Source organism: Corella eumyota, chromosome 4, assembly GCF_963082875.1.
Source record: "Corella eumyota chromosome 4, kaCorEumy4.1, whole genome shotgun sequence".
In the NCBI taxonomy this organism is placed as follows: Eukaryota; Metazoa; Chordata; class Ascidiacea; order Phlebobranchia; family Corellidae; genus Corella; species Corella eumyota.
This window is the reverse complement of record NC_137493.1, coordinates 14,528,004-14,541,640: the sequence shown is the minus strand read 5'-3', so window position 1 is coordinate 14,541,640 and position 13,637 is coordinate 14,528,004. Positions and strand designations below refer to the sequence as shown.

Below are 13,637 nucleotides of genomic sequence, written 5' to 3'. Positions count from 1 at the left end.
TAAAGAAATAATTGAGGAAAAAATGGACAAAAACATATAACAAATATTACAAATGATTGAGTACACAATTAGAAATTAATAAAAAAAAAAATATCAAAAAAGGAGAAGCTTCAAAATTTAATTTAAAGCATAATTAAAGTTGTCTCCAAATTTATCCATCGACCTTTTAGTGTCAAGGTCATCTAAGGTAGAGGAAACTCTCTTCAAACTCCCTCGGTTCAACACTTTGTTACTCAACCTAGTACGACTAGTGTTGTTTAACTTTTTCAGATCGCTCAAACCGTTTTGCTTCTTTTTCTTCTTTTTACCCAACTTGATATCTTTTCCCAATCCCGCCTCCACATCTGCGATAAACTCCTCATCCAACCATGGTTTTGCCTCCGTGGGATCGGTTTTGGAGGTTGACGGAATCAAAGTTTTATCGACAGGCTCTCCACAACTATCTCGGTCAATAATTTTACCATGAAACGGGCATTTAAAACGATCCTGTCGAGCACACAGTTTACCGTTCGGAAGCGGAGCACGACAACAACGCTTCACCGGTTCAAAATTACCACTAAACTCGATAGAGCGTGAAGTAAGAGAGCTCATAACAGCTTGCGACACGCCATCTTCTCCTTGGCTTGCTGAAGTTCCGGACCAAAATCGGTGACCCACATCGTATTCCTTTGCCGACCCCATGTGAATATTTTTACCGAGTTCTTTCATTTTTTGTGCATCCCATAATAACAGATCATGACCAAATGATACTATAGGAGCCTCGTTTTGTATTTCAGTTTTTTCTTTGTTTTTTGGTGGGAACTCTTTTTTAGTTTTTGATTTTTGGCTTTCTAATATGAGTTTTTGTTTTTTTAAAGCATATTCATATGAAGTTATATCGTCTTCATTCGAATTAGATAACGGCTTCCAAACAATAGTGTCTTTTGTTTTAGATGGCTCTTTTTTTCCTTTTTTTAATTTAACATTTTTTGGTTTAGTTTTTTGAGGAGCTTTTATAGGTGTTGTTATTTCTGGTACTTCCACAAAGTCATCAATATCACTATCATCGCTCTCACCAGCTAATTTTAACTCATTATATTTATCAAGGGCTAATTGCAACTGTTCCTTGAGATCAATCAGTTGTTTGGTTACCCCAGAATCGGCCCCAAATTTGCCAGCAGATAATAACCACGATTTTAAACGAGGCATTATTACTCGATTTGCAGATTTTACAGAGTCTTTTAACTTGTCAACTATATCTAAATTGTTTTCGGTCTGTTCGATTTTCGGGTCTAAAATTTTGTTTAGGTCAAGTTGAACTGTGTACCCACGTTCACTTAACCCGATGTCTCTTAAACTATTTGTAGTAGTTATATCTTCTTGATTAGCAGTGTCTGTATTATTAAAGGATGGTAAAAGTAGTTCGAGGCAGTTTTCGATTTCGACAACACAAGTCGATACCTCCCATAAGGTATTGTCCATTTCTTTCTTTAACTTATCTAATTGCATTCCGTTTACAATTTCTTTTCGCGACAAAGTTATTTGGTTTGATTGATGTTCTTGCTGTAAAAGTGGTCTTGCATTGTCGTCAAACTTCACCTTTTTAACATGTGTTAAAAAATCGAAACCCAGTCTTAGCTTATGATAAGCCGGTGCATATTTTTTATGCCAATCTCGGATAGCGGAAAGCGATTCAGTTTTTAACTTGTCCGCAACGGATTTAGGAGGGGGTAATTCAAATTCGAAATTCACCCCTGTTGTTAGATTGATATATTCTTGAAAATTCTCTAAGAGCATCACTCTAAACTGATGTGATCTTGAGAACAATTCAAAGATGATTTGAAAAGCTGAGTATCGAACCTCCGCATGATCTTTTCTCAAGTTTGTAAATAACGCAAGAAATGCATGGTTTAACAACTTTTCGTCTTTTCGACACAGAGATTTTAACTTTTTGAGTTTGATCTGGTCTAGTTTTGGTGCTCCGGTTGTCACAAGAAATTCGATGATGTCATCTGCTTCCTTGACTTCAAGGTCTTCTGGATTATTTTCATTTTCTTCCAAATCCATTTAATTTATAATTTCACTTTCAGAATACAGAATCTAGTTCAAAAAAAAATATAATTGTTTTAATTTTAATCATTAAAAGGTTAGAAACCTACTTATAGTAGAAAAGGTATTAAAATTGCTTTTCATATAAAAGTTTTTTTAATAAGTGACTTAAAAATCAAAATTTTTATTAAAAAATGACTAAAAAATTTTAAAATAATTTATTACCGTCTGACAGTCTGACAGAAACAAAAGCTACACCAAATTTAACAACATTTTATAATAAATTAATTACCACTTAAACTTTAGGTTTTGAAACATAAATGTAAAAGTTAACACAATTACAGCTGTTTAAACTGTCGTGACGTCACTGTTACTATTACAGAAAACTACGAAATGTCAACAAAATAAAAAAAATTCCCAGATATGATATTTAGTGCGGCACAACTGTAACTTTCGTTCGGCTTTTTATTATATAATAAACTTAAATTAAAAAGTTTAATTGACATATAAAAATATTTAAATTAAAAGACAAAATTTATTAATAACTAACATGTGCATTTTTAACCTATGACGTAACAATCATAGGGTAAAAAAAACTAGGTTATTGAAATATCTTTAGAAAAAATATTTTTAAGAAATTTGCCTGGGACGGTATAAATTTTAATTTAAAAAGTTTTGATCTCCCATGTACATCAAACAAAGTGCAAAAAATTATATTATTTACTTACATTACGCATGGTTATGGAAACGCAATAAATGGGTTCAATTTTAAGAAGTTTCGTATTTATGTTAAAGCAAAAGAGGGCACAGAAAAGGCTAAAAATTTCTACTAATTATGGGCGACGCCTGGGAACAGTTGCTGGAAAATAGAGGCTATAAAATTCAGCACACTTTAGGCGAAGGTGCCTATTCAAAGGTGACTTTTTGGATTTAAAAAAATTAAAATTTTTAGTTTTTTTTGTCTTCAATAAATGACCAAAAATATTAAAAATTACTTTTTTTATAATTTAAATATAAAAAACTTTAACTTTTTATATTAAAATGCGTTTTTTTAGGTCAAGTCAGCGTACTCTAATAGGCTAAGTCGAGACGTTGCAATAAAATGCATCAATTCACAAGTCGCTCCTAAAGATTTTGTGGAAAAATTTCTGCCTCGTGAATTAAAAACTTTGCCACAATTACATCATGAAAATATTGTCAGAGTTTACGAAATTTTAGAGGTACTAAAACAACTGATTTTATTATAAAACTGCAAGGGATTTTATTAATTTAGCAAATATTTATCAATAACGCCCTTTAAAAAGGCCTTCCTTAAAGTTATTTGTGCATCTATAGTTTTTGTTAAATAAACTAGTTTATTTTTTTTAATGATAGGCTAGCGATGGTTTTGTATATATTGTTATGGAGGCTGCCAGAAATGGAGACATGCTTAGATATGTACAGAAAAAAGGAGCATTACCTGAACACGAAATCAAGAAATATTTTTGGCAGTTAGCTCAAGCTATTAGTTATTGCCATAACCAGAATATATGTCACAGGCAAGTCATTTATGTATCAAAGGTCATTTTGTCGAGTAGAAAAAAAAGTTTATTTTACAAATAATATTAACAGGGATTTAAAATGTGAGAATTTGTTACTGGACAAGGACCATAAGCTGTTGCTAACCGACTTTGGTTTTTCAAAGCCGATGGTATTTGAACGAGGAGGCAGAATCGCTTTAAGTTCAACTTTTTGTGGTTCAGCAGCTTATGCGGCACCTGAAATTATTCAAGGTATTAAACAAGTTAAAGAGTAGATATTTCGGTACGTACAATTAAACATTAATTTTAGGTAGACCTTACGACCCGCGTCTGCATGACTTATGGAGTATGGGAGTTATATTATATATTATGTCGTGTGGTCACATGCCTTTTGATGATTCTAACGTGAAAAAAATGCTCAAAGTTCAACTCAGAAATCACCTCAAGTTTCCACCTCGTGTTAGCGAACACTTGTCGCCGGAATTAAAAGTAAAATTGTTTTTTAAACTAAAATACAAGATAAAAAAGTAAAGCAAGTTTTAGGAATTTTTTCTCCTACGCATATATCTACCTGAAAAAAAATTGTAGGCCTATGTAGAACAAAGTTACCCAACAAATAATTAAAAATGTTGTTATTTAGAATCTTATTAGACGCCTTATTCAACCCGATGTTTCACAAAGAGCCAATATGCATGAGATTTTAACACATCCATTTTTTGACAGCTACAAGGAACAGATATCAAGGTAACAAATAAGTAAAAGGCTATACTAGCCTGACCTAAAGTTTTATAGCAATATGTTTTAGTAAAATTTTGTATTTCGCAAAGGCCAGGATCTTCTGTTACTCAAACAGCAAGCATGGCCCAACAAATTTTTGATTTTTTTACCGGAAGACCATCAAGTCGTAACGAAATCGAAGATCCTTGCTGTACCAGCGGACGACAACATATTGGTAGACGACACGGTCGCGAAAAAGAACGAGCCCAATACCCTGTTCGGCCTTGCAGCGAGGATCGTGCTAGGATTGAACTCCCACCGAGTCAATGCTGTGAAGGGGCTACGGGAAGGGACCCCTACGATCGAACTCGCAACAAAAAATGCAGCCGACGACAACTACCGCCTCGAAAATCTGATACTGCAGACGAATAATCAACAATTTCTTTAATTTAAATACCTTAAAGTCATAATAAATCAATTTGACTTTATAAAATTGTTTTATAGCTTATTTTTGGGTTTTAAGATTCAATCAAGTAAATAACCGATGTTTTTAAATTACGCGGTTTTTATATTTGTCGCACATCAGTTACTAACTGCATTCCATGCTGTGTTACGTAAATGCATGTTTTGTTAAGGTAATATTTAGGCTAATTTTTACTGATTATACTAGAAAACAAGGCTTAAAAAGCTATCAGAATAATGGATAGGACAGAGAAGACTGACAAAAATGTAAAAAAAGCGAATTCGTATCCAAAATTGCCGAATTTTGAGATTCTTTTTTATTTTATTACTTGGATTTTTTGCTGTTTTTATTGTTTAAAACAAGTGTACCATTTATCCAATGCAAAGCGATCAACCCATTTAAGAAGGGGGTATTTAGAAGTCCGCAAGGGTTACTTTCTTGATTGGCAACCTCTAAAAGACACCTTAGATTATGAATGGGAGTTATGGAATTTTTGGTTTCTAGAAATGATCGTTTACTCGTATGTTCTTTACTTTATTTTTATGCGAATTTTTGACTATTATCAACCTAATTATCGATTTCATGGCTCGATGATTTTTGGGATGTTATTCTTGGTATATTTTTTTGGTTTTGGGGGGTTACTTTTATTTCTTGCACAAAGTTTAATTGTGTTTTTGTTTGCATACTTTACGAAAAATGTCATCGTCGTTTGGACTGTTTCTATGATTGTTCTTTATCCTCTTATGAACGAAAAAGTTGTCGCTAAACTAGATATTTATTTTGAGAAAAATCCAGAAATACTTTTATCCTATATTTGCTGCTGCATGATGGCTAATATACGCTACATTGCGTTCTGTATCGAATACTGTTGGATCGTAAACAATAAAACAAAAAAATCGGAAAATAAAAAATATGATGACGACGCTGAAAATATTTTACAAAGTTCTGAAAATAATTCGTTTCTGGAATGGGTTCTTGATTTTATGATTTATCAGCTTTATTTTCCTTTGTTGCAGGGAGGTCCAATGATGACATATAAAGATTTCTATGTACAAATTAAAACCAAACCAGTTACTGTTTGGACTATTGGCTTTACTGGCAAATACATCACCAACATTTTACGCTATCTTTTTTGGCATTGGTTTATTAACGTCTGTCTACATTTTATGTATGTCTCAAGTCTACATAACAATATAAAACTGCTTGAAAATGTAACGTACTTAGAACTTTGTGGTTTGGGGTTATGCTATGTTAATTTCTTCTGTTCAAAATATGTTGTGATTTACGGTCTTCCAGCAGCATTTTCTTTATCAGATAACATTATAGTACCCGGAAAACCGCATTGCGTTACATCGAAACATAAATTTACCGAAATGTGGAAGTATTTTGACAAAGGGCTTCATAAATGGCTTGTTCGATATATTTACATACCACTAGGGGGGTCAAGTAAAGATTTGAACTTTGTACATCAGACAGTTAACTCTGCTTTACCATTTTTATTTGTCTACATATGGCATGGGGTTTTACCAGCCTACATGTATTGGGCGGTTTTCAATTGGTTTGGAATTTACATCGAAAAAATCGCAAACGACATCTACAAGTTAGAAGTAACTAAAAATTTTGAAAACAAATATTTAAGCCCGGCCTCAAGTCGTAGGTTTCGAGCTTTAATTTCGACGTTGCCGTTTAGTTTTTTGATTATTTCGAATTTGTATTTTCTGGGGGGAGTAAATTGTGGTCACACTTATTTGCGTAGAATTTATCTTGAAGATTTTCAGTCTTTTGTGTTGTTACATTTAGTTTTGTATTGTGGAGCCCAGTGCTCTATGGATTTTACTAGAAGAGAAATAAATTAAAAAGTAAAAATAAAAAAAATTATATAATTGAAACAATTAAAACAAAACTTTTATTACATTATGTAATCTTGTTACAAATTCTTTTGTTTGTTTTTTAATTATACAAAATTAAGACGAAATTTGTAAATTTTGCAGTATATTTATATATATATCAGATAATGAACTTTTTGTTTTTAGAATATCAGTTTTGCTTGTGAATTGGTCATAATTTTTTATTGTTTAGTATTTCTATTGATATTGCAATATTTGTTTTTTGCCATAGAAATGAGATTACCATTATTTGCTTTATTGTATAATTTTTGTTTAATTCATGACATTATAAAATCAAATATTAAGTGCAATATAAATTAATTAGCCTATATATAAATTTTTTAGTTGTTTTTTTGTGCCAAATTTTAAAAATCATTTTGAAATCATATTATTTTAAATCAAGTTTATTATATATAATATAATTTATAAAATCATTTTTTTTATACATTATTGCAATATGTATGTTGTACTGAATATTATATGATGTTTAGGTACTTTTTTTAATTTAGAAACTAGCAATATATACAACTCCACTGTTATTACTACGTTTTGCATGATAAAATTACTTAGTTGAACATAGATATGTTATTTTACAGAAACAGTCATATCCAGAAATTTATTTTCTAGAAAAATATCTTTTCTTAAAAGTTGGACTTTTTGAATAAATATTATAAAAATTAAGAAATGGCTAAAAGAGGAGCGGATAATTATCTCACAGATCAAAATTGTGACCAGGAGTATGTTCCAGAGGAATCAGGGACTTTTACTCCGGCAGATCAGGATGTTCTAAAAGGAAGAGTCATCAAAAAAGCTAAAAGAAGAGGAAATCAAGATGCAGCGGTAAGACAAAAAAAGAAATTTAATTTAAAAAAAAAAAATTAAAAAAAAAAAAATTAAAAAAAAAAAGATTAAAATTTTTTTTTTACCCAATAGGGTTCTGGTGGAGCTGGGGTGTTCTCAGGATTTGGGGGTCTGAAGTCAAATACAGCTGCTCCGTCAACTGGATTCAGTTTTGGGGCAAAAACCGGTTTTTCATTTGGTGTAAAGAAAACCGAAGGTAAATGTATAATTACATCTTTCAAAATGTTTTTTTATATAGTTGTAAATTAATTTGAATAAGTTATTTTAAATAATTGGGTTTTTATTAGGGTTAAAAGGTAAATCGTAAAGCAAATGGTTAAAAATATGTAATGCTATATGAAAATCCTCTAACTATTTGCATTTTATTTTAGAACAAGAAGATACCAACGGAAATGTATAAAGTTTTTATTATTTTTAGTAGAATTTAAATCTATGTCATTGTTTAAAAACACGCGATAGCACCACACACGGTTCTGGTTTAGATTCCCATAACTTTTAGGTCATAGTTTTCTTTAGTAAAGCGTTAACAGTAATATACCTATTGTTTAATATCTACTACACTATATTAAATACTTACCTACAATGTACTTTGATTTTACCTCAAATTTAAAACTAAAAATTAAATTTTGTCTTATTTTTTTGTTAGCAGGAAATTAAAGGTGGCTTTACTGGTTTTTCTTTTAAAAAGTCGAATATTGAATCGAGTGGTAACGAAGGTTTTAAGGGTTTTAACTTAATGCCAAAACAAAGTGAAAAACCTGACACTGGTAAACTCTAATTTTTATCACTTTTTATGTATTTAAAATAATTACATATGCCTTTGACAAGGCCTTGATTGTTTAAATGTTCATTTAAATTAAATAAATCATCAGGCCAAAAAAAATAAAACATATTAAAGTAAAAATTTACGTATTTTTAGAAGCTAGCAAAACTGTTGATAGTTCCAATGGCAAGGTAAAAAATAAATGTTATATTTATTTAAGTTTTTATTAATTTTATGTGAATTTAATTTAAAAAAAACATCTTGAAATTTTGAATTTTTTTTATTACTTTTTTTTGAAATTTTGGCTTAAATAAATGTTCCTAGAAATCAAGTAGGACAGCAGTGGGTATCAAACTCCAAACCTCAGGTCATTTATTATTTAAATTCCAAAACTTTTTTTTAATTTTCAGGAAACCGGTTTTAAGGAATTTGGTGGTTTTTCGACAAGTGCAAATCCTACCACTAGTAGTGCTGGTGGGTTTCAAGGTTTTAATATCGCAAAGGCAAAGCCAGAAGAAGATAACAAACAACCAGAAGGTAAATTTTACAAATACTCACCATATTTCGTTAAGGAAATTAGAGCTTATGCTAATAAATTAAAAAAATATTTTTTTACTTATTTTTTTTACTTAAAATATATATTTTTTTTATTTTGCTTATAAATTAATAAAGTCGGTATCACTTTACACAAAAATGGTTTTAACTTTAAATGATTTCACCTACTTTGAAAGTTATACAACTTAAAAAAAAAAAAATTAAAAGGAGAGGAAAGCCCTGTTTGTGATGACGTAGAAAGTACTAGCTTGTATACATTCACTACGGTACTTCGTACTTTCTACGTCACACGAAAAATTATGTTAACCTGGTTTTTTATGTTTATCATTTTTTCGTTTTTTTGAAAATTAAATTGTAATGCCGTTAGAACCTTATGAGACAATTTTTAAAAGTTCTAAAGGCATTTTATGATTCAGTGTCAACCATACTAACGTGCTAAATACTTCACCTACAAAATTGCAAAAACCCCAAATATAGCACTTTAAATAATAATAAATATTTTTTCAGTAATGTGAATATATCACCTAATGAAACAAAACATATGTTATTAAAAATTAAATATATTTTTTTAAAGATAAACAGCTTGTTAGTCAATCTGTGGATTCTGTATTAAAAGGAAATAAATTATTTTCAACAAGTCAATCAACAATTTTAACAACATCAACAAATGATTCAACAACAACAACAAGTCAATCGACAGGTTTCGCTTTTAAAATGGCAAAACCAGCGGCAATTAATTCAGGTGATGAATATTAATAAATTTTTGCTGTAACAATTGTAGTTTTAGGTTTTTATTCTACAAATTCAAGTTATTTTTAGTAAATTTATTTAAAATAGTAACATGAATGAAAATTTTTTTCTTGTTTATATTTTAGACACGAATGAAAATAAAGGAAGTGAAAGTAGTTTTAAAGCATTTGGGGCCCCAAGTAAAACTAACACTGATAATAAAGCAAAAGTTAGTATAACTAATACACCAGCTTCGGTAAGATAACAATTTAAAATTTTGTAAATAAGTATTTTTTTGTTTTTTTTGTGTGTTGAAATTTTTCTACATTAAATTTGGAAAATTTCTTGAACTTCAAATTTTATTTTGTTTATCTTATTTGTTTATTTTTTTTATTTTTTTTTTTTATTTTTTTTTTTTATTTTAGTTTTTGTTTATTTTAGGGTTCTGGTTTATTATTTGGTAAAAAAATGGAAGAAAAACAAACAGAAAAAACACAAGAAAAAGGTTTTATTTTTTTATGTTTTAAATAAAATTTAATTTGTTTATTAAACATGTTTCAGTTTTATAGGTTATTAAATTAATTTTTTATTTTTATTTTTTTGTTATTTTAGATATAACAGATATAGAAATAACTAGCAAGGTAAGTAAATGATGGTAAAAATAATTATAAATTATCCAAATTTTTTAAATATTTTTCATAACCAAATCAAATTAATTTATAAAAATTATAACCTAAAATTAAATACTTTAATAATTACACTAAACTGCTTTTATTTATTGAAGAAAATTTTATTACATTTTTTGGGGCCAAATTTTTAATTTTTGCATTTTAATTTTTTTAAATTTTTTTGTAGCCTTCTACTGATAAAGAAGAAAGTGCAGAATATGGAAGACAGTTATCAGCTTTAAACAAGTGTGTCAGCAAGTGGATAGGGGTAACTTAAATTACATTTTATATAAAATCAAATAAAATTAAAAGGAAAATTAATCAAATTTTTTAGGAGCATGTTGATCAGGATTCTATTTGTGATTTGACTCCAATTTTTACCGATTATCAAAAATACTTTAAAGAAATTACCCAAAAATTTGGCTCCGAAAGTTTACTATCATCGGAAAATGATAATTTGTAAGAAAATAAGATTTAAGGTTTAGTTAAGAATGGTCTTTGTTTGCAAATTTTTTTTTGGGGTAAATTTTTAAATGTAAATTACCAAAATTTTTTATGAAAATTCCTTTTTTTACTTTTTCAGAAAAAGTTCCACAATTACAATTCCACAAAGTTCAAATTTTTTAGTTTCATCCACATCCCAGTCCCCATTATCCCCTAAAAACCCAGAAAAAGTGGGTCTATTTGGGGCAAAACAATCCCCTAAAAGTACTCCCTTGTTTGGTGGCAAAAATTTACCTTCTCAAAGTAACCAACCAAAGGCTCCCTTATTCAAGGGGTTTGACACAGGTGGAGGAAATTTTCAGGGGTTTTCAGAGAGGAAGCCGGCGGAAGGGGGGTTTGGGGGGTTTAAATTTAACTCAAATATGACCTCCAATTCCACACAACAACAACAGGTTATTTTATACTTTTGTGACTTCTTTGCAACTTCTTGTTTTTAAATATTTTTGTTGACCTAAATATAGAGTAACATCAGTTTGTTCGACCCCATCTCAAGTTGCCTGTGGCAGTTTGGGATATTATAGATTATAATTGCCCGGTAATTACGCTGCTGATTAAGTGATGACTCAGCAGGAGTTCATACCGTTTATAGCACTTTACTCAAGGGCGCTACAGCATAAGAGCAGGGGGGAACCCACGACCTTATTAGTGGTGTAGCAAGTGTTCTTACAACTACACTACGCTGCCAGTTTCTATATTTTATTTCAAATAAAGTTAAAGTAAATTATATTTACAGGCTTCAGCTGGTTCTACTGACGATTATGTTCCTCCCAAAAATGAAAGTGAAATAGTGGAAGAAAAAGATGCTTTCTACACAAAAAAGTAACAATTTTCATCTCTATATATTAAGGATAATAAAATGTAATGTATCTAATCTTTTAGTTTATTTAAAGCTGTAGCTTCTTTATATATTAACTTATTTTTATTGTATGAGAATATGTTTATGTTATTTGTTTTTTTTTCTTACTTATTAATTTTTTTATTCTAAATTAACTTTTATTTGATTTTAGTATTTTTTGTGTGCCAAAACTATGTTTTTAAAATTTTTTTATTTTTTTTAAATAATTTTCAGGTGTAAATTGTTTTACATGAAACAAGGTAATTATGTTGACAAAGGAGTCGGGCATATTCATCTTAAACCTGTACCGGATTCTCAGAAAACCCAACTTATAATTCGTGCTGATACTTCACTAGGAAACGTCCTTCTTAACATTGTGATCAACTCAGCAATGCCGGTCAAGAAACAGGGTAAAAACAACGTCGCGTTTTCGTGCGTTTCTAATCCCCCAGTGGACGAAGAAAACCCAAGCAAGGTTATTGATTTTTGTTTATTCTCGATTAAGGTCGCTGTCATTTTAGCAGAAACATAGTTTTACATTTGCTACCTCAACTCAGTTTTAAGTTGCCTTTGTCAGTTTTACATATTAATGGCCTGGTGATATTGGTAAATGGTGTATCAAATATTTTTTAAGCTTATTAGGTATAAGTATTGCTATTTGCCTTATTAATTGATGTCTAAACATAGAGACAGTGGGAATCAAACCCAGGAGCTTATGTGGTTCTTGATAGGGTCCTATTAATTACCATACAGGACCACATGGGACCACACAGAAAGTGACTAGTTACTACGCAGGACCACTCAGGAGGCGTTAACTGTTTATCCAGGGATACTGTTATTGGATTAAACACCAAATATTGGCAATAAGACGCTTTATATTAACCTCAGCCCTAACTCTTTTTTGGAAAATGCCTTTAGATGCCCTAAATACAAAAAACTTTTTTTTTTTTCTGTGTGGTGAACATATTTTACTTTATGGCTTATGTGGTTCTATGCAGTCCTGTGTGGTATTAAGTAGGATATATATATATATATTTTTTTTGTATACATCTTTATTCTCAATGTGAAAAGGTCAATGCATGACCTAAACATAGAGTAACATCAGTTACTCCGACCCAGTCTTTAGTTGCCTGTGGCAGTTTGGGATATTATGTAGATTATAATTGCCCGATAATTATGCTGCTGATTAAGTGCTGGCTCAGCAGGAGTTTGTACCGTTTATAGTGCCTTACTCAAGGGCACTACAGCATGAGAGCAGTGGGGATTAAACCCACGACCTCATGGTGGTGTAGCAAGTGTTCTTATCCACGCTGCCGATATCCGGTCAATGATATATATAACTCCATAAATTAGATCAGGTTTGGTATATGATTACATTTTTTTTAAATTTAAGGTTGTGTCAATGCTAGTACGAGTAAAATCTTCGGAGGATGCAGAAGATTTACTTAAGATTATAGAACAAAAGAAAAATGAAGCTGAATAAGAATAATTGCTAAAATTTCGGTCTTAATGTTTCTAATATTAAATTTTGTTAAGCTACTGCCATTTACAATTGCAGTTTTTTGTATTGTTAATGGTGTAATTTTTTAATATTAAAATCTTAGTTATTTTTAAAAAAATATTAACTGGTATATTATGGAAAAGGCTATATTCTATTTCACAAGTCTTTTGCAGCTTTTTTGTTCAATTTGCAGCAGAATTAAAAATTTTCAATCTCTAAATGTTAGTTATTTTAAATGATACATTTGCGTTGCTAAAAAAGTTGCCTTTAATGTTAGTACCACTTCGTTCCAATAAACAATTTGTTGTAATAAAAGAGGTTGTGTTACGACTAGTTGTTATTATAGCATGAAACATTTTTTACCTAAACAGTCTTTAAACCACCCTTTTTTCCATTTCTCAAACATGTTAGTGGTGGCAATCAAACTCAGGACCACACCTAGTGCGTTCAAGCTTTATACCTCTTATAAGCTTATAGTTTTACTCATTATATAAATATTTACATATACAAACTGGTAAGAAATTACTAAAATAATGCCAAAAAAATTGGACTTTTTAAATATATTTGTTGAGGATAAGTTAAAGACGTTACATAGACATCAAATAAT

At 30.1% G+C, this 13,637-nt stretch overlaps 4 protein-coding genes across 5 annotated transcripts; 3 read left to right on the top strand and 1 right to left on the bottom strand.

Annotated features, from left to right (window-relative positions):
• Nucleotides 1-117: 117 nt before the first annotated feature.
• Nucleotides 118-2,065, bottom strand: LOC145750471 (UV-stimulated scaffold protein A-like). The gene has a single exon (XM_082566512.1). It carries the CDS (start codon nt 2,044-2,046, stop codon nt 118-120), a length of 1,929 nt encoding a protein of 642 aa, XP_082422638.1. The 5' UTR covers nt 2,047-2,065.
• A 798-nt stretch (nt 2,066-2,863) lies between these two features.
• LOC145750912 (testis-specific serine/threonine-protein kinase 3-like) lies at nt 2,864-4,697 on the top strand. Its single transcript, XM_082566984.1, has 7 exons — nt 2,864-2,944; nt 3,084-3,248; nt 3,403-3,566; nt 3,640-3,800; nt 3,859-4,037; nt 4,189-4,292; nt 4,376-4,697. Exons 1-7 carry the CDS (start codon nt 2,864-2,866, stop codon nt 4,695-4,697), a joined length of 1,176 nt encoding a protein of 391 aa, XP_082423110.1.
• A 267-nt stretch (nt 4,698-4,964) lies between these two features.
• LOC145750911 (protein-cysteine N-palmitoyltransferase HHAT-like) lies at nt 4,965-6,782 on the top strand. Its single transcript, XM_082566983.1, has one exon. It carries the CDS (start codon nt 4,965-4,967, stop codon nt 6,582-6,584), a length of 1,620 nt encoding a protein of 539 aa, XP_082423109.1. The 3' UTR covers nt 6,585-6,782.
• A 432-nt stretch (nt 6,783-7,214) lies between these two features.
• LOC145750013 (uncharacterized) lies at nt 7,215-13,357 on the top strand. 2 transcript variants are annotated; one of them, XM_082565921.1, is made up of 16 exons: nt 7,215-7,454; nt 7,548-7,671; nt 7,847-7,869; nt 8,125-8,242; nt 8,395-8,429; nt 8,649-8,775; nt 9,368-9,535; nt 9,669-9,778; nt 9,964-10,027; nt 10,135-10,163; nt 10,378-10,458; nt 10,525-10,649; nt 10,774-11,086; nt 11,428-11,513; nt 11,764-12,004; nt 12,923-13,357. In XM_082565921.1, the coding sequence occupies exons 1-16, from the start codon at nt 7,299-7,301 to the stop codon at nt 13,010-13,012; spliced, it is 1,890 nt and encodes a 629-aa protein (XP_082422047.1). In that variant the 5' UTR covers nt 7,215-7,298; the 3' UTR covers nt 13,013-13,357. The 2 variants fall into 2 exon arrangements, with proteins under 2 accessions (XP_082422047.1, XP_082422046.1); XM_082565920.1 differs by having other exon boundaries at nt 8,122-8,242.
• The last annotated feature ends 280 nt before the right edge of the window (nt 13,358-13,637 follow it).

Excerpts from the sequence above, each read along its gene's own strand:
- LOC145750911 (XM_082566983.1), top strand. The coding sequence starts at position 4,965 with ATGGATAGGACAGAGAAGACTGACAAAAATGTAAAAAAAGCGAATTCG.
- LOC145750912 (XM_082566984.1), top strand. The coding sequence starts at position 2,864 with ATGGGCGACGCCTGGGAACAGTTGCTGGAAAATAGAGGCTATAAAATT. Across the intron at positions 3,567-3,639 it reads AACCAGAATATATGTCACAG|GGATTTAAAATGTGAGAATT; the intron begins GCAAGTCATTTA and ends TAATATTAACAG. Across the intron at positions 4,038-4,188 it reads ACTTGTCGCCGGAATTAAAA|AATCTTATTAGACGCCTTAT; the intron begins GTAAAATTGTTT and ends GTTGTTATTTAG.
- LOC145750471 (XM_082566512.1), bottom strand. The coding sequence starts at position 2,046 with ATGGATTTGGAAGAAAATGAAAATAATCCAGAAGACCTTGAAGTCAAG.
- LOC145750013 (XM_082565920.1), top strand. The coding sequence starts at position 7,299 with ATGGCTAAAAGAGGAGCGGATAATTATCTCACAGATCAAAATTGTGAC. Across the intron at positions 7,455-7,547 it reads GAGGAAATCAAGATGCAGCG|GGTTCTGGTGGAGCTGGGGT; the intron begins GTAAGACAAAAA and ends TTTACCCAATAG. Across the intron at positions 9,536-9,668 it reads ACCAGCGGCAATTAATTCAG|ACACGAATGAAAATAAAGGA; the intron begins GTGATGAATATT and ends TTTATATTTTAG.